This window comes from Camellia sinensis, chromosome 6 (assembly GCF_055761805.1).
Source record: "Camellia sinensis isolate YWXY chromosome 6, ASM5576180v1, whole genome shotgun sequence".
NCBI classification, from domain to species: domain Eukaryota; kingdom Viridiplantae; phylum Streptophyta; class Magnoliopsida; order Ericales; family Theaceae; genus Camellia; species Camellia sinensis.
In genome coordinates, this window is record NC_138966.1 from 156,700,165 (window position 1) to 156,723,049 (window position 22,885).

The 22,885-nt window shown below is 37.4% G+C and overlaps 1 protein-coding gene across 2 annotated transcripts; it reads left to right on the forward strand.

Moving 5' to 3' along the window:
- The first annotated feature begins 8,458 nt into the window (after positions 1-8,458).
- On the forward strand, positions 8,459-15,440 carry LOC114323690 (3'-5' exonuclease). Of its 2 annotated transcripts, none has more exons than XR_014331325.1 (6): positions 8,459-8,862; positions 10,336-10,515; positions 12,473-12,603; positions 12,720-12,881; positions 13,796-14,645; positions 14,733-15,335. XR_014331325.1 is itself a non-coding variant. In XM_028271349.2 (6 exons), exons 1-6 carry the CDS (start codon positions 8,526-8,528, stop codon positions 14,799-14,801), a joined length of 990 nt encoding a protein of 329 aa, XP_028127150.1. In that variant the 5' UTR covers positions 8,461-8,525; the 3' UTR covers positions 14,802-15,440. The 2 variants fall into 2 exon arrangements, 1 of the variants encoding a protein (XP_028127150.1); XM_028271349.2 differs by having other exon boundaries at positions 8,461-8,862; positions 14,535-14,645; positions 14,733-15,440.
- Positions 15,441-22,885: the final 7,445 nt, after the last annotated feature.

Here is a 22,885-nt window from a genome sequence, read left to right on the forward strand (position 1 = left end):
AGTTTGACATTCGGTATCAACCTAGGACAGTAATCAAGGCCTAGGTCTTGGTGGATTTTGTCGCAGAATTTACTCCCACCTAGAGTATCAAACCAGGGAATCTGAGTTCGGCACAGGTGCCATGCGCCACCGAACAAGGAAAACTCAGCACTTCGGAAGCATGAAAACTCTTTATTGAAAACATCTAGCAACTCTACGTCGATGGTTCGTCCAATAACCGAGGCTCGGGGGCAGGAGTAGTTCTTATTTCTCCAAAAGGATTTATCTGGGAACAGGCTCTCAGGCTAGGCTAGAAGGCTTCAAACAACGAGGCCGAGTACGAAGCGTTATTGGATGGCTTGCGTAGTGCCGAACACTTCAGTGCAGAACAACTTCTTGTTTTCAACGACTCACAACTAGTGGTAAACCAGCTTTTTGGGGTCTATGAAACTCGAGATGAAAGAATGGCTATGTACGCAGGCAAAGCCAGAGACCTACTCAGAAAATTTCAATCTATACGAGTGGAACGAATCAGTCGGGACAAAAATAGCCACGCAGATGCTCTGGCATGCCTTGGCTCATCAGTGGATACAAAGGATGCCAGAAGAGTTTGGGTTGAGTTTGTACCAGAACCAAGTATTGCATCTCGAGTCCTCTGCAACAACTTAGAGCCGAGCTGGATGGATCCAATATTGGTCTTTCTGAAATCTGGTAAACTCCCTGAAGACAGAAGGGAAGCCAACAAGATCAGGCATAAATAAGCTCGATTCTGGATCTCACCGTCTGGGAAACTATACAGACGTTCCTACCTTGGCCCCTACTTCCTATGTGTGCATCCAAATCTCGTCGAGAATGTTCTCTACGAAATTCACGATGGGATTTGTGGATGCCACGTTGGCAGAAGGTCACTGGCGCACCGAGCCCTCACTCACGGGTACTGGTGGCCACGGATGCAACAAGATGCACAGCAGTACGTATAGAGGTGCGACAAATATCAGAGGTTTGCTCCACTCATTCATCAGCCAGCCAAAACTCTCACTCCATTCACCAGTCCACGGCCCTTTGCGCAATGGGGCCTGGTTATTGTTGGACTATTGGCGCGAGGCACTGGGAACAGGCGATTCTTCATTGCTGCAACCGACTATTTCACCAAGTGGGTTGAAGTTGAGGCACTGGCAAGCATCAAAGAGGCCGACACAAAGCGGTTTGTTTTGAGAAATGTGGTAGTGCGTTTCGGTATTTCGCGGGTACTGATTGCGGACAACGGAACACAGTTCGATGGTAAGATCTTCAGAAAATTTTGTGCCAACCTCAGAATTGAGTATAGGAACTCTTCTCCAGGGTACCCGCAGAGCAATGGTCAGGTAGAAGCGTCGAACAAAACCATCATCAACGGAGTGAAAAAGCGGCTTGAACATGCCAAAGGCAAATGGGTTGAAGAGTTACCTCACGTATTATGGGCCTACCGAACTACAGCACGACGCCCCACAGGAGAAACACCTTACTCTTTAACCTATGGAATGGAGGCCATCATCCCACTTGAAGTAGGTCTGCCAACCCTTCGGTCTGAATTATTTGAAAGCTCCAGTAATGAGGAAGCTATCGCGCAAGCACTGGATATGGCAGAGGGCCGAAGAGAGGCAGCGCTGATCAGACTTGAAGCATATCAGCAGCAGCTCATCAGAAGTTTCAACCCAAAAGTTTTCCCAAGGCAATTTATACCAGGAGAATTGGTTTTGAGGAAAGTCATGGATCACAAACGGGTGCCTAGTGAGGGCAAACTTGGGCTGAACTGGGAAGGTCCGTATAAAATCACAGCCGTTGTTGGAAATGGAGCTTATTACCTAGAGGATCTGAATGGCAAAGCAATACCTCGGCCCTGGAACGTAGCAAACCTCAAGAAATACTATCAATAGAATCATCCCCTAACTTCTCTATCAGGATGTAAAGGCACTTACTTGTTGACCAATGCAAATGTTTTTCCACTCCTCTCAGATTTATCCAATTCTTGTAATTAGCTTTGATGTTTATCAAATGGAATAAGCTTTGGCTCCCACCAAACGGAATCAGCTTTGGTTCTTACCAAACAGAATTAGCTTTGGTTCTTACCAAACAGAATTAGCTTTGGTCTCTACCAAACAGAATCAGCTTTGACGTGTATCAAACGGAATTTGCTTTGGTCTTTACCCAACGGAATTAGCTTTAATGTTTGTCAAACGGAATTAACTTTGGTTTTAACCCAAATGGCTCAGTTTCAGAACGACTGAACGGAATTTAAATTTGGTTAGCACTCAAACATGCTAAGTGGTATAGCTTGATGGAAAAATGTTTGGCAACTAAATTGGAATTTAGCCAAGTGAAATTGCTTGGTGGAAACCGCACTAATGTATCTTAAGTAAACATCTCTATTTAGCCAAGTGAAATTGCTTGGTGGAAACCGCACTAATGTATCTTAAGTAAAATATCTCTATTTAGCCAAGTAGAATTGCTTGGTGGAAACTACATTGACATATCTTAAGCACACATCTTTGCACCTACAGAACTTCTTAAGTATCAGCACATCAACACTTCAGTATTGATTCAAACCAACAAAGTTGGAACAAACTCAACTGAGCTACGTCAAGAGTAAGCTTCTAGCATCAGCCTTACTCAGCTCCAGCTGGGGGCAAACAATTGTTTTTTTTTTTTTTTATATAAAAAAAACCTACCTGGACCTGAGTAAGACATCCCTCTTTGCATTTCTCTCATTCAAATGCACTTGTACTATCAAAGTTGAAACAGACTCAAGCAGTTCTATACAAGGGACAACTCTTCAGTATCGATCTTACTTAGCTCCAGGTGAGGGCAAACAATTGTTTTCTTTCGAAACCAACTTGGACCTAAGTAAGACCCACTTACGAACTCAAAGCACAGCCATACCACATATCCGTTAGCCACGCCGATCACTAGTTTGGCCCTGAGGTCCCAACAGTGCTCGGCCAGGGGCAAATAGTGCAGTACCACACCGAGCATCAGTCCGGCCCCAAGGCCCCAACAGCGCTCGGCCGGGGGCAAGCAGTACAAAAATCAGACAGAGCATCTATTTAAAGACAGTATAGAATCAGACCGAGCACCTATTCGGCCCAAAGGTCCTAACAGAGCTCAGCTGGGGGCAAGCAGTATAGAATACATTCAGACATAAAAGCCAAACAACATCAAATTGCAAGTTCAAAGAGAAAATTATATCATCCAGCAAAGGGCACAGAAGACCTCACAACCAGCAGCAAAAAAAAAAAAAAAAAAAAAAGAAGGAAAAATTGTCTTGATAAAGTGAAGAAAGAAAGCCCGTCATGGAAACCAAGCCACAATACACCAAAACAGAAAAGCAAAAAGTTCAAATCCTTTCAACATCAATTTTCATCAACAGTGGGTAACTCAGGAGCAGCATCAGTAATTTTGTCCAGGCCATCTGCGGGAGAAAAAGTAGAGGAAGCTCCAACTTCCTGAGAAGTAGGAGCCACCTTAACCACATCTCCCGTGGCTTCGGTCTCTAGGGTTTCAACCCCTTGAACGTCCACCGTTTCAGTGGCAACATTCATGCTTAGGGTCTTGCTTGTAAAATCATCTTATGGGGAAACATCGTTTGGTAGAACAGCAGGGGTAGAAATAGTCTTCAAACCCAAGGATCTCGAAGGAACAGGGACATCATGATACAGGGAAGAGCCTTCAGGAACCATTGCAGCGGCTAAGGCACTCGTCCAACCCTTTACAAAGATCTTGTCTCGCAGCACTAGAACCTCATCCTTGTACGCCGTCCCAGCTTCATCCCAGCCTTGTTGCTAGTGCTTGGCCTCTAGCGCAGTACGCTCGGCAGCCATTACGGCAATAACGGCTTCCAGTTCGGCCACCTTCCCCTCGAGTTGAGCCTGTGTCCCAATGGCATCCTCCTTCGATTGTTCAGCAGAAGCGACAATCTTGTTCAAACGAAAGGCTTCCCTCTCAGCGGTTCGGCGTCCTTCCTTCTCTGACTCCAAGTTTACCGTCAGTCTCTCTACGTTCATTGCAGCCTCCAGCACGGCCCTTTCCAGCTCTTTAGCACGGGTAATGGACAGGTGCATTCTCTGGATACACTGCAAAGGACGACAAAGAACTTAGAAAAAAGGAAGACAACAACGCAACAGCGAAGTTAAGTAAAGCGAAGAAAACACTTACAGCAGTCATCATTTGAAGGGTCCCCTTCAAGATAGGAATGTCACGAGGCCCATCATGGTCGGCCATATCAACCGGCAACAACAAAAACTTGGTCAAATTAAAGGCAAAATCTTGTGAAGCGACAATTGAATCAGAAATGGAAATGGGCCTGCCATCGTGCGATATTGGCGGCTCCCATTTCTCAAAAGCATCATCCTCAGTAGGATCCTGAGAAGCTTCCCCTACTACTGCTTTGCCAACCTCCCTTCTTCTCTTTTTTGCTCGTGCAGCGACTGAATTTGAGGGCTCGATAGTAGTCACAGGGGTCCCAAAAGCTCCAACTTTCATCTTTACATCCATAAGGCTCTTCACCTCGGTCTTCTCCAGAGGGGTTTGCAAAGTACCGGAGGCTCCGAAGGCCTCGGCCTCTAAATCCACCAACACCCTTCTCTTCGCCACAGACCCGCTCCCTGCGAAACTGGGGGCAGGGGAGGGCGTTCTCTCAGAAAATGCATCTTGACTCTTGCGATGGCTCGAGACCAGAGGGGTGAGAGACGTGTCAGTCTCAGTATTAGAGTCCAGAAGGGCAGCCGCGAGCCTTGCCTTCTTTGGAATAACGGAACGGTAAGTTGACTGGTAGTCCAATAACTCAGGTGCAGATCTCTTTTTATACCTCAAGGCAGCTTTGATGGCTTCAGCATTCTCTCGGTTCGGCCTTTGTTGGAAACGGGAGGACTCTGCAAAAAGAAAGCAACCCATCAGAGCAATATTCAAAATAGAGTAAGAAACACCAAAGGCATTAGAAGGAGAGGCCCGGACCTGGGTAGCCGTCTTTCTGTGGCATCCATTCAGACTGAAACTCAGTTCCGGCGGGGAACTCCCAATTTCCACCAACTTGTAGGAAATCGTCATTGTGTTTATCCGAATCAGGTAGTCTAGTAACTAAGTGACAATTAGTCGAGCGAACACGCAGGTAATATGTACTATGGTCTTTGTTATGGGAAATGGTGTAACATCCTAAGATATCCCATATGTCAAGGTTCAGGCCCAGTCGTCTATTGAGGGCAGATATGCCGCAAACAACATGGAAAAGGTTCACAGATACTTGCATTGGGGTTAACTGGACTTGATGTAGAAAACGGCGCACTAACGGGTCAAGAGGAAACCGAACCCCTCTCTCGACTATTGCCGTGATGGGAAAGGCAACGGTGTTCCTCGTACCCATACGTTTGGCGTCTACTTTCGCCAGTGAAAGGGTAACGTCATGAGGAATATTGTAATCCAGACGGAACATAGCCATGGCCTCCGGGGTATCAACCAAGGAACGAAACTTCCCTATTCGACCAACCTAATGGGACAAAAGTAGGATTCAGATAACAGAGTATGGGACACGGATAGCAAGTGGGCCAAAAAAGATGATTAAAATAGAAAAGGGAAAGAGAAGAAGAGTCATGAGACGACTTACGGAGATCAGAACAGTGGTAGCGAAGCAGGATCAGCGGCGAAGAAGCCCAAGCAGAGCACCAACGAGATCGATCTAGAGGAATGGGAAGAAACTCTTTCTCTCTCTTTGGAACTCACTAGAGGAATGAGAAAAGTAAATCAAGGGATTTGAATTGATAGCCTGAGCATTTATTACACCAGTCGGCGTGTAGGTACACGAATCACGACCTTCAGTATGGAGTCGACGCATTATCTCTGCACACCTACACGTCGCCACGTGTTACCTGAAAGGACGCATGCAGGAATTGTGTGTCAGGATTGAATTGCCACCAAGGCCGAACTGGGGGAGAACCAAAACGACGCGACGCTTGGAAAGCCGAACAATAGCTCCCCCTAAGGGGAACCTTAGCGGGAGCTAGGGGCAAATGAAGGGATTAAATGTGAAATGGGTTAGGTCCAAGCCTTGGGCCGGCCCAATCCGACAAAGTCTGAATCCAAGTGGGTCAGATGAGTATATGGACAAACCAGTTGAGCCCAACTTCATGATCAACAATCCACCCAAGTCTTCAAGCACTTGGGCCCAACCCGCAGTGGAAAGGCTAGCCCAGCCGTAGTGTTGGTTTGGGCCGAGCTGCGAAACGGAATCTGTGGGTCGAATAGATAATGGGCCAGCCCATCTTCATGAATGATCCTGAAAAAGACCGAGCTGAGGCACATCAGTACCGAACTGAAGTACATGAGTACCGAGCTGGAGAAACCTCACAAGGAAACGTGGGAGCTGTGAGTGCAAGCATGTGCAGGTTGCCACCTCAGCTGGTCCCCCACACCTAGAATCACAGAAGTTGTAAAACTAAAGGAATGTGATTTGTTATTAGCATGCCTACAATGAGTATATGTAATCAATGACAACTACCAAGTGGTCCCCCACCTGGAGCAGTGCTGAAAGGACACCTGGCAGCATCCACATTCCATGAAACCACCTTGAGAAGCAAGTAAGGAATACTATATATATTTCATAAACTTCACATTGAAGGTAACTGAATTGAACTGAACTAAGGAGATCTGTTCTAATCACACTTAACATACATTCCTTCTCCGATCACTGATTCCTAAGCCGAAGGGGTTATCCGGCCGACCCCGGTCGGGCAGCTCTAACGGTGCTTCTTGTGGCAGGAGTCCCGGTCCCTGGATAGTCTAACTGAGTGCGGAGCCCCGATTCACTTTCATCTAGTGCGGAATCCGATACACACATTTCCCAAGAGGGTTGCTATATTATTTGATTTTTTTAATACTACAATATTCATTGAAAAAAAATCATATAAAACAGTAATAAAAAATTATTGACATAATATATTTTTGAAAAAATAACAATACATTATAGGTTTAGAAAAACAAAAAGTTTACAAACTTTAATAATTAAAATGTTAGTTTATTTTTTTTATGGAATTGTAATTTTCTTAAAAGTTATTTGAATTCTAATTTTTACTATTTTTTTAATAAATTTTGAAAGGATGGGCCACGGCCGCTTCACTTCTCCCAAATTCAAAGTGATACAAAGGCTCGTCACAACTGAGTATGAATGACCAATAGAAACAAGCCACGCATAACCAAAAAGAAAAAAATCAAGGAAAAATACTATAGGCCTAAAATAAATTATCAAATATTCTACTAAATTTTTTATAAGATCCATACACATGTAATTTATATGAGTCTCATATTTAATAAAATATTTGATAATTTATTTGAGATTTATAATATAACTCAAAACCGAGTAATACATTCACCAGCACGAACACGGGTCCTTTTTCCATTAGTTTTTTGAATTGGGATTTCCTTATTGTATTTTTTATTTACAAGTTCATTGAATTCACTTTCAGGCTCAATTTTGATAAGTTGAACCGTTCATATTTTAAGATTTGTTCAGTATATCATACTTGTAAAAAATCAAGTTGATCGAATATCAGAAAATATGTGTTCGAAAAACTTGAACTAAAAATTATTTTTTTAAAGAATTTAATAAATAATTTTTCGAACAAATACTTTATGATATTCGATCAACTTAATTTTTTATAAATATAATATATTGAATAAATTTTAAAATGTGAACTGTTCGAATTATCAAAATTAAATTTAAAAGTAAAACCAATAGACTTGTGAATAAAAATGTAAAGAAGAAATACAAGGAGAGGATCTTGCTGTTAGATCCTCACCCTTCTTTCTGACAGCCCGTCCCTATCCACTCTCAATTATGAAAGTGTTCGGAGGGAGGGTCGAGTAAAAATAACTTACCTAAAAAATAAAATAGTTAACAAAGTAAAATATTATATATAATTCACGGTGGTGTTTGTGAAGTAAGTTTTCAAATTTTTTTCTTATTTTTTTTATTAAAAGATAAAAGTTTTACAAAATTAAAAAAAACATATTCAAATAAAATATCACATTCAATCCTATAATCACTTCACTTTTTCTTTCACAAACAATACATCCAACCACATAAAAATCCAACTATCTTCTCAAACACCAAAAATTTTTTATCTCATAAAAATCCACATCTAATAAAATCTACATAAAAACTCACTTCCCAAACACCATCAATGATTTTATTTCTTCTTTCAATTATTAATTAATTAAAAAAATGAATTAATTTTTTAAATACAATTATTTTAACTAATCTAAAGTAATAAAAAAAAAAATGAAATAGGGAAGTAAAATAGCCGACCCCCATACAGGAGCAAGGATTCTCTAAAGTGATTTTTTCCTAAAGTTTCCTAGAGTGCTACATTGTATGGTTGAGATTTGCTGGCAAGTTGCCAGTAAATCTCAACCACATAATATAAACTTTAGAGAAATTTCACTCTAGAGGATGCTTGTGCCCCATACAGGGCCAAATCTCTCTCTACTCTTCTCCAAATCTACTGAAAAAAAAAAAAAAAATGGAAACAGGAGAGAACTGTTCTATTTCCGACTGGGATCGACCCTTAACGGACCAAGAACTCGAAGCCATCGAAGCTGCATTCCAATCCGCTACTACCTCGTCATCTTCGACTTCTTCTCCAATCAAGCAACGCCACGTTCCCACTCGGAACGACGGCGGAGACGGAGACCGCCCGACGGCTCGGCGGCGGTTGCCGGGCTCGATCGCCAGTGAATTCCGCCGAGGCGATGGCTCTGGAAGTGAGAGCAATTCGATGATGTGCGTCTCAGATTCGTTCTCTCTATTGCCGTGTCCGAGGAATCGATTTTTTGATGCCTGTCATTCTTCAACTCCAGGTAAATGTTTTTATTTTGCTTTATTTTATTTTTTGTCTCTCATTTTTGATTGGCTGCTGTGGAAAAAGTTAGCTCAATCAAGCAAATATAGTTGTAATAAAATGCTAAAAATGTAGAAAGTAATTGTAGAATGTAAACTAAATTTCCCTCAAATTTGTGTGTTGCAAACATTTGAATCTGAACTATTCCTTTCACATTCTATTATATTTTTGCTAAAAAATGCTTTTAATTTTTTTTTAATAAAAAAAATAAATTACTTCTGAAATTACTTGAAAAAAATACCGCACTTCTTAAAATCACTATTTAAAATTGTCATTTTAAGTAAAACCACAATTTGAAAATGTGATTTTGAGCTGTGTTGGATTGGCAAGTTTGAAATTTGAACTTACAATTTCAATTTTTGGGAAACTACTAAAGATATAAAGAAAAAGTGCCCCATTTTGTACACGTGACCGTTCTATTAATCTGTTGCATAGGCATGAAGAGTGAAATCACAGATTGAATTTGCAGTTCTAGCTCAAATTGCCACTTGAACATGTGATTTCACCTTGCTATGCTGGCTAAGTTGTCAAGATGATGTTCAACTTAATACAAAATCACAACTTGAAGATGCAATTTGCGATAAATCATGATTTTAAGTTGCAATTTTAAAATTGCTGTATTTTGCCAAATAGTTTAGGCATTGCGGTCTTTTTATATATTTTATCAAGAAAGAAATTTTAAGCCAAAAGACCCCTATTATTTGCTACATTTCAGTTTTATTCCATTCCATAGAGGCCCGAAGAATACTTCCATCCTTGGGCATAAATGAAGTTACAGCTAGTAAGTTTTGTTCAAGAGTGTTCTTAAATGTTAGGGACAACATGCCTGCTAAGCACTGTACAATATTGGGGGTGGTCTTGCTACATAGAAATTGGACATGAGTGATTCTGTTTTAGCTTTTTATTTAATGCAGATGTCAAGATCATTTTGGCAATACTGGCATTGTAAGCTATTACGCCACATTAAAAACATAGCAGATGTGATGAATCATACTTTCAATAGCTGTTGTGGTTCTAAATTGGAAATGCAATATGTAGGCACTCTCCAAGAGGTTAAGGAAACGAGTCGTACTGGTAGGCGTTGAGAGGGTTCTGTTGTATATGGATGAATTTCACTTCAAAATGGATGCCATGTGTGTTGATTGATACCTGTCTCAGTTAAATTTGATATTTCTGAGGATAAGCTTCACTTACTTTTTATTGTAATTGTAAGGAAGTTTATCAAATGACACTTTTATGCTGAATTCCTTGCTCTTTTCCCCCATGTTTTCTCCATTACATAACACTTCAAAACTACTTTTTTGTGCATCTTTCTGGATCCATAATAAAATAAAATTAATGATTGAAATCTATTTCTTGTTAATTAATCTAAGTTTTGTTAGGAAAGAAACAAGTTTTAATATCTCGACCTTCTTTGTCTTCTCTATGTCAGCGAAGTTAAAGATGAGATACCCGACAATGACTTTCAAAGGTCAAATTGTATATAGCAGAACTTTTGGTGATGTAGAGAAAGCTGCGAAAGAGCTTTTAGAGATTGTTGAAACTAGAAAGAGAGGAGTGGATCAGGTCATTCTCGGATTTGACATTGAATGGAGGCCCACATTTAGAAGAGGTTTGTGCAGTATATGATGATGTATCATTTTCTCATGCTTTAAGTTCGTATTTTCTATCTAATCTCTGCAAATTTGATTCATATGCATGATTGAAAGTTTTACTTTGTTATCTTGTTCTTTAATTTGCAATCCAGTAGGAAATGAAAGCACCAATTCTTTGTAGCTATTCACAAGTATGTTATAGCTAAACTCAACTTAGCTTGAATCCCAACATTTTCATTTGTTTGTAGTTTACCTCTATTTGATGATTTCTGAAGACCTTTACATGCAGAATTCTTTTAAAAAATTATGTCCTTAAAATGAATTAGTTTATTTCTTTTTCCTCTCAAGTCTATTTTATTACAAGTTTTCTGTAGCTTGGGGAGGGGAGAGTCTTGCCTGTGGAAAAAACTTAAACCGTTGACCCTATGTTACTTGGAATGTAGATCATTCCGGTATGTCGAACCGGAATGAGAACATGGTACACCACATGTTCTAAAATATGGTACGATAGGGGTAGACTTGTATATATTATACTTAAAAATTTAAGGTTAATTTTTTTTTAACTATTGGATATCCAATAAAATATAATATTTTCTGATGGGCGTAGCCCAGAAAGGCCCAGTCCACCTTTGTCCTAAGCTCCCCCAAACAGTCGCACGGTTAAAGCCCAGTAGCAATGAGAAGCCGATGTTAGCTCAAGTCCAGTAGCGTTTAGACACCTGTCAAAAAGGGGGTCAGTCATGTAGCAGACAAAGATCCTGTAGAGTTATTGACCTTGCACATCAGCCATTAAATGAGGTTGTTATAGCATTAAATGCAACCGGACCCCTCACGACCGGAGTATGCAAAATCACTGTGATCGATAGCAACTAGGTTATAGACTTTCAGCCAATGAGATACCTTGGAATAGATAAGGAAATGATTAGTAAGAGATATAAGGAAGCTTTTGAAGTACATTTGGTAACGAGTAATAGTTTCTCTTTTCTTCTCCTTCTCTCTGGCGACTCTCATTTTCCTCTATTCACACTTCTTTCGACCATTTCCTGTCTAACTTAGCCGTCGGAGAGTCCACGGGGAGGGACCACTCCGGTTTTGGTACCTTCCCATTGGACCTTTTTGCAGGGATGCTCTGAGAAGACGAAGGTCAGCAGACCCATAGAGTTCGTGGATCAGTCTGACCCATTCCCATTGACCGTATTGTATTGTCATTTTCTATGAGCATTATGACTCATTTTTTGATTTTTTGTCTTGTTAAAACTTAACTTGGATTTTAGTTCATTATATTTGAATTTTTTTCTCCTAAGGTAACATTTAAGGACATATATTGAAAAAACTTTTGGGATTGCTTTGGAACACTAAATTTATTGTTTTGGAACGGAAGTGTACCATGTTTCGGAACATGCGTAAAAATACGTAATTCGCTAGGATATTAACATTTTCTGGTAACATAGTGTTGACCTCCCAGTGAGGAGCTGGGTTCTCCCAACTAGGCTAGCCCTAATTGGTTATGAGTCTTCCTCCTCGATGGAGTAATGTATTTTTTTTGACATTAGATTTTCTTTTTATTTTATTTATATGTTTCTTATCTAATTATAGAGATTATGATCCCCAAGAGTGACCCTAGGAAAATGCTGCCTAAGGGACGAGGGAGGAATTAGATATAGAAAGTGCCTTGCAAATCCAAAACGCAACTTCTTCCAAATTGCAACCTAAGCACACTAGTTAAGGGGGCATTTGGTAAAGTTTATATTTTACAAAAATTTGAGTGTGCAGAATTTGAGATGAACAAATTTATCAATCAGGCTCGCACGTTTGGGACAGAGCAGTGACTTTGTTTCCTAAAGTTGATCAGTTCTGGTACATTCACATAGAAGATTCCTTTTCTTGAGTGTTTAATTTTGGAATGTCAGCATTTAGAGTGTAGACTGTATTTCTATTGCCAGATCATTACAGAAAGAAACATGATCTCTGCAGGTGTTTCACCTGGAAAGGCTGCAGTTATGCAGATATGTGGGGACACTAGTCATTGTTATGTGATGCATATAATTCATTCTGGAATTCCTCAAAATTTGCAAGCTCTTCTTGAAGATCCTACTTCTGTGAAGGTTAGTTAAATCTGTAGTCTTAGTAGCTTTTGACCTTGCTGCATGTACTGTCTTATCTATTCTCTGGATTCCACATATTGTTGTCTATTTTAATATACTGCCTAACACATGCATAGGTGGGGGTGGGCATTGTCAATGATGCTTTTAAGGTTTTCAAAGATCATAATGTATCTATAAAAGGTTTGGAAGATCTGTCTGGGCTAGCCAACCAAAAGCTTGGTGGAGATCCGAAGAAGTGGAGTCTGGCATCACTAACTGAAATGCTTATCTGCAAACAGGTTAACATTCTAGGTGTCTTCTATGAATAATTTATTTCGCCATCTCATATACCTGATTGTCATCTTTACTTTGTTTTAGCCAATCTTGACCGTCTCAATTGGAGAGCCAGTCCTCCCCTTCACTCTCTCTTTACCAGACACTATTGTCTTAAAAAGTCTTTCCTGCTGTGACAAGCATATGTCGAAAATCTGATTCGTGGATCACATTTTTTGCATTGTCAGAGTGTACTGCCTCCACAATTATAGCTTCAACTGGCTCTTCTATGTCAATATGGAAAATCATTCTTTTTAATATCTACAGACCCTTTTTTAATTTTGTTTTCTCTCCTTTTCTTTTTGCCCCCTGTTTTTAACTGGTTGACATTAAGGTATCTGTGAACTTGGTCAGTACTAATTGGTTTGCATTTATGTAATGGAAACTATCATGAGGTCAACTTCATGTGGCATGTGCCCAGTACATTTAGGTCCAATCTTGCACACAAATTGAGACACATGACAAGTTTCCACACCAAAGTTTAATTAGATCAAATCATGCATGCTGGTCAAAGATGAGCCCTTCCTCTCCTTGACCCGGTTCAATTCTGTTTTGTTTGTGTTGTTTGATTGGCATGTAGGGGCCCATCTTTGGTTTTTCCCCCCCTATTTTTGTCACTAGGACCATCTTACTGAGTGAAAATGTTTACATGGTGCATGTATGGTAATAGGTAGCAATTAAGGAGAACTCGTCAGAAGATCCATGAACTTGACCCATGCTAGAATTCCTCTTTATGTGATGAACTATTTTCTACTTTGATTATCATCCTTTCTTGAGGTGGTGGGTAATTGGTTTGGGTTTGTCTAGTTGATGTGGTATGTTTCTGGTTATGTTTATCTTTCTTAATTTCTAAACTTGTTTTTGTGTTTTTGCTTCTAAGTTGCCAGCTGGCTTAGCCAATGAAGTCTATTGGTGTTGATGTCACAGATCTGGGATCAAATTTTGCCTTCCTCTGGTCCTTGGGGTGGGGGTTTATGGAAGCTATGGTTTTAGTCGAAGTTATGTGTTATCCTTCCTAGTTTCTAGTCACATCATCACCTTTGCCATTTTACTAGCTTTTTTATTAATAAAACTGATTTCAATTGAGTGCATCTAAGAGCATCATAACAAGGTTACTGAACATTTGATGATGCAAATAGAGCATTCATGGGGAATCATAATGAGGCTTGTTGAGCGGTTCCTTTAGTTGTTTGACCACATGCCACTCAGTAGTCAAATTAAAAACAGCCTGTATCCATGAATCCTCAAAGTTGTATTTGTGGATTGGTGAGATGAGTTTGCTAATTAGCTGTGGATTGTGACTTAGAGGGCTAGGGTGAAAGATTGGCTTACTGAGATCTATATTGCGTAGCCTCTTTGCTGTGATCTTGTTCTAAACAGATTTTTTTTTGCACCTTCCTTCCCTCTTTCTTTCATTATGTTACTTTGAACCCAAATCAACTTTCTAATTTTTTTTTTAAAACCGTGTCCATGAAGTGTCCTCAATGTGTCCAAAAGAAAAAAAAATAATAAAAAATTGACACACCACATGATATGTCCGTGCTTCCTAGCCCATGATATTCTTTGCAATTATAATAAATTTTGTTTGAGATCTTACTGAAAGTTCTCTGATGTTGCAGCTTCCAAAGCCTGAAAAAATTAGACTGGGAAACTGGGAGGCAGATTTTTTATCGAAGGAACAACTAGAATATGCTGCCACTGATGCTTTTGTTTCTTGGTACCTACATCAGGTAAATGAAAATTACAATTATCTTCCTCACATATTTTTTATTGTCATATTGTGGGTGAAAAAACTATGTTCCCTTTTATTGTTGCAGGCGCTGAATTGTCTCCCCGATGCCGCTGATAACAAATGTGAAGAACTGGGAAATGAGCCATTACAATGATTGTTGTACTTTTATTTATTTATTATTTTACAGATAGTTATGTCGGCATTGCCTTGTTGCTACAGAGTACTCAACATCAGCTGTTATTGTTGAATTAGCACAATTTTCGAATCCTTTCAGTAAAAAAATATCTATTCAATGGGGTCACCACCATTGATGAGAGAGGTCATGGTATTGTCCGAATTTGATCCGAAAATGTGGGGTTATCTTTGGGGCGGATCATGTTGAAGCTGTTAGTGCATGGGAAGCAGTTCAAATCACAACAGATTTGTGGCCTTCGTGTGTCTTCAAATTACAGCGCATGAGGCTGGGTTGCAATGTATGGACGTGGACAAGGTTCCACCATCAGATTTCATTCTCATGTTGTCTGAAGCAATGAACTCTTTGTAATCTTTTGGTTTGATGCCCACAATTGGAAAAAAAGAAAAGAAAAAAGAGTAGTGCTGAAATTGCTAGATTATTCTTCATATAATTAGATTGTTAAATGATCTATATAATATTCAACAAGCTCTGCAACGCTTGGAGTTTTTCCTAGTATAGCTTAAGTAGGCTGTGTGTATGCTTAGGGCTGTGTAATTTGCTTTTCCTGTGACTCAGAAACAAAACAGTTATGAAAAGGTGTTTTGGTTTTGGAATGAATTGTTAGAGCCTGATTTTGATGCTTTCGGATGTACTTTCCTCTACAAAATACTAGTATTGATTTTGTTTCCCCATATATATATGAGACTAATTTTAGGTTTCCAAATTATTAACTGTTCAATTTACCCTAATTTTAAAGTGATTGGTTTTATTGGAATCCCCAAGTTGATGATTTATTGTTGGAAACTTGAAAGTGTTTTGTCAAGCTAAAACATGTGCATGTGTAGGGCCAAAGAATCCTCCAATTAGAAACTGATGTGGGGAAAACAAAGAGATGGAGAGGTGATGAGCCAATGCATGTGAGTGGGGCCAACCATTGCATGAGAGTGTCAATCAATGGTATTATTATTAGGAAAATGCTAGAGGTCCCAAATTTTCTACCAAATAAATGACCAAATGTCTCACATGGGTGTGGGGTCCACAAAATTGCGGACCCCACACCCATGTGAGACATTTGGTCATTTGTTTGGTAGAAAATTTGGTGTCCCTAGCATTACCCTTATTATTATTCACTCTCTCTATTGTGTGGGGAGGACCATGTGATGTGAGGTTTTGAGAGGTTTTGAGATATGTATATGTGTTGGAAATGGACAAGTTTAGACAATGAAGGTGGATGGCTATGATTGACCAGCATATGGGTCATAACTCAATGAAGTTGCCATTAAAGTAGTAATTATTTTTTTAATCAACAGTAAAAATAATTGATCAAGTAATCACTACATTAAATTCTTATAATAGCATCTCTCCAACATTGCTAAAAAATTGAAGCCCACGGACCAATGGCAGGGCATCCATGTATGCTATAAACCAATGAAACACAGCATTTGTTTTTCTTAAATTTGAAATGGCACCTTTCTTGGGCAACCCAGAAGAAGAATAGGAAAGACGAAAGCTCAAGACACCCTCACTCAATGATAATAATAATAATAATAACAAAACTGAAATTGTTTCTGTCATCTCTGAGGCTTAAGTTTGTTTTGGGCCATGCTTAGCCCAATAATTGAAAAGGCCCAAAGTTTCAAATATAAGGTGCAAACTTAGGAACTCAATCCACCGAAAAATTATCACATAGATCCACCTCATATCCTACGTGGTATATATTTACAATTCTATTGGTTACATATCCATTATTTTTTTCTTTTTTCTCCAATTTATTATATAAATCAACCAACATAATTGGAAGGCCACACAATCTAATTAGAATTTCTTGAAGACAGGATAATTCATTCAATCCACCATTCCCATTGAATGCTCAGGGAGATGGAGGACCAGGACCTTAGCCTAAACTCATTTTGGGCTGAGATAATTAGACAATTAATGCTAGATTCAATTCCCACAAAAATTAAAAAATAAAAAAATAAAAAAATAACCCTCAATATACCAGTTATTATTACTACATGATATCACTATCTAATTAGAGATCACTAGAGCTGTATTTGGTTTATAGATTTGGGTAGTAATTTGGAAAGAAAAAGGCAAAAGGTATATGAAAAATGTGTGAAATATAACTATATTTCATTTACATTTTACTCACATTTTTCTTTTTTCTTTCCAAATCCCTTACCAAATCCATTCACTAAATATAACTTAAATGTAATGGGTGAATCCTATCATATAGATGTGAAAGTTACTGAGTATATCTTAAATTTGATAATTACATCTACATGGTAAAATTCATCTTATTCATTTCACGTTTTATAATTAGGTAGTAACATCATGACAATAACAGTATGTTTTTCTCCAGGTTCACATGGTGCCCTTTTTCGGACAACACAATTTCTAGTTGAGAGGAGAAAAGAAAAAAAAGAAAGAAATTGTGAATGTCCTAAGTTAACCAAATATCAATGTTAAATGCAAAAGATAATTGGAACCATATGAGGATCTGATTAAATATAAAACATGTTTTAATTAGAAGCCCAACATGAATTATGGCTATGGAGTGGATGCATATCTTCATATTTTAGTAGAATAGTTAGAAATCAATGTTAGGTTAGGTTCCAGTAAATTACATATATTCAGTATAAATAAATTAAACTTGTTTGATAAATATCACTTAAAATTTTAAGTACTTCTTAAAAATATATTACAATTTTAAGGCCGTCATCCTTCTACTACCAACACGATTGTCGACACAATTACTCTACTATATCACAACTACACAACTATCACTACCATCATTGTCAGAGGCAATTTCTTTTTATTTTTTTGGCTAAAAAAAGGGCTTGTTATTGCTAACAAGTAGCATGAAATTCAACTTTGAACTCTTCAATAACTAGCTAAATTTTGTGTCAAATTTAGGAGAAGGTATATCTATAGCAAAAAATTGACACTCTTTTATTTCTACCTTTTTTTTTAAAATTTATTTATGATAGAACTCACATATAGCATTTTTATTTAATATGTTGAAACAAATATAGAATAAATAATATTTACATTATTGAAACAACATTGATAAAATATAATATTTTAACACTATTCATTGTTAAAATATGGCAATAACTAGCCAACGCACACTAAGTGAGCTATCTTTAACTACTATTTAGCCATTTTTGACACCGGTGTGTATTGCGATTTCTGATTGACATAGTACATAGATAATGCCACATAATACTCCTAAAATATCTAATAATTTTCCTAATTTTGCACCCTATTGGTAAGTCACACAACTGATGTACTGTTCCAGATCCATAATATAATTTTTCCCAATGTTTTAGGCAAATATTAAATAACCTCTATTGGAAAAAGTCGGATGTTCAAACTTAAAATCTAATTTGATGAAAAAGATGAAAAAATAAAAATATTCATTTCATGTGATTCTTATTTTTGGAATAGAAATAATTTTAAAAATTCAAAATATTTATTTTTATCAAATTAATTTATAATTTTTGAAAATATAATTTTAACAAACAAAATTTTAAAACTCAAGTAAAGAAGACCAAATGTCCCACCAAATGTCCCTAATAAGAACTGCAACAATGTTAGGTGACCGGAATTTTTTTGGCTTGAATAGCTCAAATGTCTCAAAACAACGTCGTTTTGGGTGTAAAATGATGTCAATTTAACATATTTGAGCCATTCAGACCACACAAATTCGGACCATCAAATATTTTTCTAACAATTGCCAAATTCCAGGGAGGAACATCTTTACAATATTCAATTTCAAATTCAACAATCCAATTAGACATGTGTCCCTCAATCTAAAAAATAAAAATAAAAATGTCCATGGCCCTTAGAATAAGGGAACCATGCCATGCCCCTCTCTCTGACCATAGAATCAGAGTACAACCTTTTGGCTTTAATACTAAAATTTGAGAGGACTTCTCACCAACAAATCCAATTGCTTCCATTCAATTCTTACCCATAACATAAGCCCCACAACCTTCAACTAATATTCAACTAAAGCACTATTTGCCATAGTGTTTATTTAGGATAACCAACGAAAGTTAAAAAAACTATTAAAAAAGTTAAAAAATTTATATTATTTGGAAAAAATTGGTTGGGAAAGTTTAGAGGGAAAAATTATTATTTTATCCTTTAAATTCAACTATTCAAAAGTCAAAAAGTCAACAAAAGTAGAATGATCATTTTGATTTTACTACAATATTTTATTACATATCATTTCGTTAAAAGTTAAAAAGTTATTCCAAACATACATATTTTTTTCTCTACTTTTTTAGCCAAAAATTTAAAAAGTGTACTTTTATAGCAAATTCCAAACAACCTAAGTGTACTTATTTAGATAAGTACACTTATTCAGGTCACATCAACTCTCTACTTTTTAATATTTCTTTTCATAAAAAGTAAAAAAATATACTTATTTAGATCATTCTAAACAATGTAAATTGCCCCAACTATCTCTATTGTGAAATATTGAAACCAATTCCAAATCTTGAAGTTCAAGTACGCATGCATTGCAATATCTATCAATTTTCCATCGTGGTACGTTTTGTTCTAGGGTTCACATGGGTCAAGAATTCCGTGTCTTAAATCTTTTTGATATTCTGTCTATTTCAATATAATTTCAATCACATAAGGAGGTGCAAATCTCAAAAAATAAAAATCTTAAGGCAAATTACATATACCTCCCTCGAGGTTTAGCTAAATTACAGATACCCCTGAGATTTATATTTTCATAACAAATTGCCCCATGAGATTTATATTTTCATAACAATTTACCCTTAATTTGTTATGCAAATAGTACATTCAGGAGGGTATCTGTAATTTCTCAAACCTCAAGAAGGTATCTGTAATTCTGTTAAACCTCGAGGGGTGCATATAATTTGCCCAAAATCTTATAATAAAATTATACAATTAAAAATGTACTAAGACATAATGACAAAATAATTTAATAACAGATAAGTTTAATGTCGATTACATGATAAAAGTCATTCCAATTTAGTTTGGTTTCACATTCCCATCACGCAAATAAATCTCTTAACCCCTCAATGTTGATATGAATCTCTCCCACTTAATGTTGAAGACCACTCTCTCAATGTTCCCCCCCTCTCCCATGTGAGGGTAGCCCTTCAAAATAGTGCCGTAGGTACCTTCCCTCTTGTTTCTTTTCCAGCCCGGCATATCGTGTCAATATGAAACCCAAGGGAAAGGGACACAACGTGGGTTCCAATTTATGTTACATCAATCATCATCTAATGTAATTTTCACTTATTAATGATTATACATGTTGTGTATATTTGTGTCTTTATAAATTATTGGGAGTAAATTTTTTGAACTTAATATGTAGATAGATCCATTTTTGAATGCAATTTTCACTTATTAATGATGATACATGTTATGTACATTTGTGTCTTTGTAAATTATTGAGAGTTAATTTTTTGAATTTAATATGAAGATAGATCAATTTTTGAATGCCATGTTTGATTAGCAGATAAAATTAAGCGGGATGTCTAATTCTCTAAATTTAATTTTCTTGTAAATCAAAATTTGTTACAAATTGATCAAATTTTTTGAATAGTCGAAATTTTGGACTATTATTGAATCCTCTTGTATCTTGCTCATGGTAAATATTATAAATTTTATTAATATAATTTTATAATCTTATCTAAACTAATCTCAAAAATTTATTTGTTGTTTAAAGGAAAAAAAAAAGAAAAGAAAGATAAGTGAAGTTGCTTGAGTGAAAACTTAGATCAACACTAAACAAACCTAAAATTCATCCTACAAAGTAATTTAAACAACTAATTTTTACTCCAAAATAAAAAAAAAAAGATGAGTGATGAACCAATTTTTAACCTCATATGTTCAATGTCATGAAAAGATTCAAAACTAAAATTGATTTGGTAAAAATTAAATTATTAAAGATGTGATCTAGCGTGATAGTAAGTGTTATTTGGATCCAATATTATGACAGTGGATTTAAGTGTTAGGGAAAATCCGTGATTCCCCACAAGTAAATCAATCAATGGGAATAAAAACTAATGCGGAAAAATTAAATCAGAAGCAACACAAGAATTTTTACGTGGTTCCCTCAATGTGAGGTACGTCCACGGGATCGAAATCCGATTCCACTATCAACCAAATAATTCCAAACGATTACAAACGAGACACTAATGGTCTCACAAAACACCCTTAGGTGAATTCCAAATAATCACAAATAAACAAAGAGGAAAGACCTCACCAAATAGAAGAACCAAAATCTTCAGAATCAGAGTTGAAGAAGATCCAAAATAACGAACCAAATCAGAACCGAAAATTGAACCAAACTTCTTCACAAATCAAAGCACCAATTTTTGATTGACCAAGTCAAATCAAGAATTACAAACAATACCAATTGAAGCAAAGCACCAAAGCTGCTGCCGCTCACGTTTTTCTTGGGAAAAACAATACCCCCAATATGTATTGTGAATCTAGGGTTTTGTAATCAAACCCAAATTGTTTTCAAATTGGATTAGGTCTCCACAAAATTAGATATAATTTATAAAAATATATTCTAACTAATACCAAACTAAATCAAACTCTTTTAATAAATCAATTGGGTCCCACACTCCAATAAGGAGGTATACCCAACAATTCTCCCCCTACCGACTTAGGTGGAGAGATCAACCATACCCGCCAAAGTTCGACACTTTAAATGTTTGTCCCTCGACAAAGTCTTTGTCAGCATATCTGAAATATTATCATCTGTGTGAACCTTTTCGAGTTGTAACAATTTCGAATCTAACACATCACGAATCCAATGGTATCTCACATCAATGTGTTTCGATCTCGAATGAAAAGTTGAATTTTTACTCAAGTGAATAGCACTTTGACTATCACAATAAAGCACATACTTTTCTTGCTTCAAACCCAATTCTTGCAAAAATTTCTTTAACCATAACTCTTCTTTGCAAGCTTCCGTAATAGCAATAAATTCAGCTTCGGTAGTTGAGAGAGCAACACATTTTTGTAATTTAGATTGCCATGCCACAGCTCCCCCTGCAAAAGTTATCAAATACCCCGAAGTAGATTTCCGAGAATCAACATCACCAGCCATGTCAGAATCTGTGAACCCATCAAGCATCGGTTTACCATCCCCAAAACACAAACATACCTTTGAAGTCCCTCGAAGATACCTTAGAATCCATTTTACCGCTGCCCAATGTTCTTTACCCGGATTAGAGAGAAAACGACTCACCACACCAACGGCGTAAGCAATATCCGGCCTTGTACAAACCATGGCGTACATCAAAGAACCAACTGCTGAAGCATAAGGAACTTTCAGCATCTCTTCCTTGTCTTTCTCACTTGTAGGACATTGATTCGAACTAAGCTTGAAGTGACCCGCAAGTGGACAACCAACCGGCTTTGCTTTATCCATGTTGAACCTCTCAAGAATTTTCTCAATGTAGCTTTCTTGAGATAACCAAATCAGCCCCTCTTTGCGATCACGAACAATTTTCATGCCAAGAATTTGCTTTGCCGGTCCCAAATCTTTCATAGCAAAAGACTTGCTCAACTCCAATTTCAACCTGTTTATCATGGTAGAATCTTGACCCACAATTAACATGTCATCAACATAAAGCAAAAGAATAATAAATTTACCATCTGGAAAATTTTTCACAAACACACAATGGTCCAAAGTGGTTTTAGAAAAACCATTATTCATCATGAAAGAGTCAAATTTTTTGTACCATTGCCGCGGGGCTTGCTTGAGACCATACAAACTTTTTTTCAATTTGCAAACAAATTTCTCTTTCCCTTTTTCCACAAAGCCTTCCGGTTGCTCCATGTAAATTTCTTCTTCAAGATCACCATGCAGAAATGCGGTCTTCACATCAAGTTGCTCAACTTCAAGGTTCATACTTGCAGCCATGCCAAGTACAACCCGAATAGAAGACATTTTTACAACCGGTGAGAAAATCTCGTCAAAGTCAATACCTTTCTTTTGCCCAAAGCCTTTCACAACAAGACGTGCCTTGTACCTCAGATTCTTGCCATCATTCTTC

Bases quoted from the DNA above. Each gene is read 5' to 3' on its own strand.
- LOC114323690 (XM_028271349.2), top strand. From the start codon at position 8,526: ATGGAAACAGGAGAGAACTGTTCTATTTCCGACTGGGATCGACCCTTA. The intron at 10,516-12,472 runs GTTTGTGCAGTA...TGATCTCTGCAG, and splicing joins GAGGCCCACATTTAGAAGAG to GTGTTTCACCTGGAAAGGCT. The intron at 12,604-12,719 runs GTTAGTTAAATC...ACACATGCATAG, and splicing joins AAGATCCTACTTCTGTGAAG to GTGGGGGTGGGCATTGTCAA.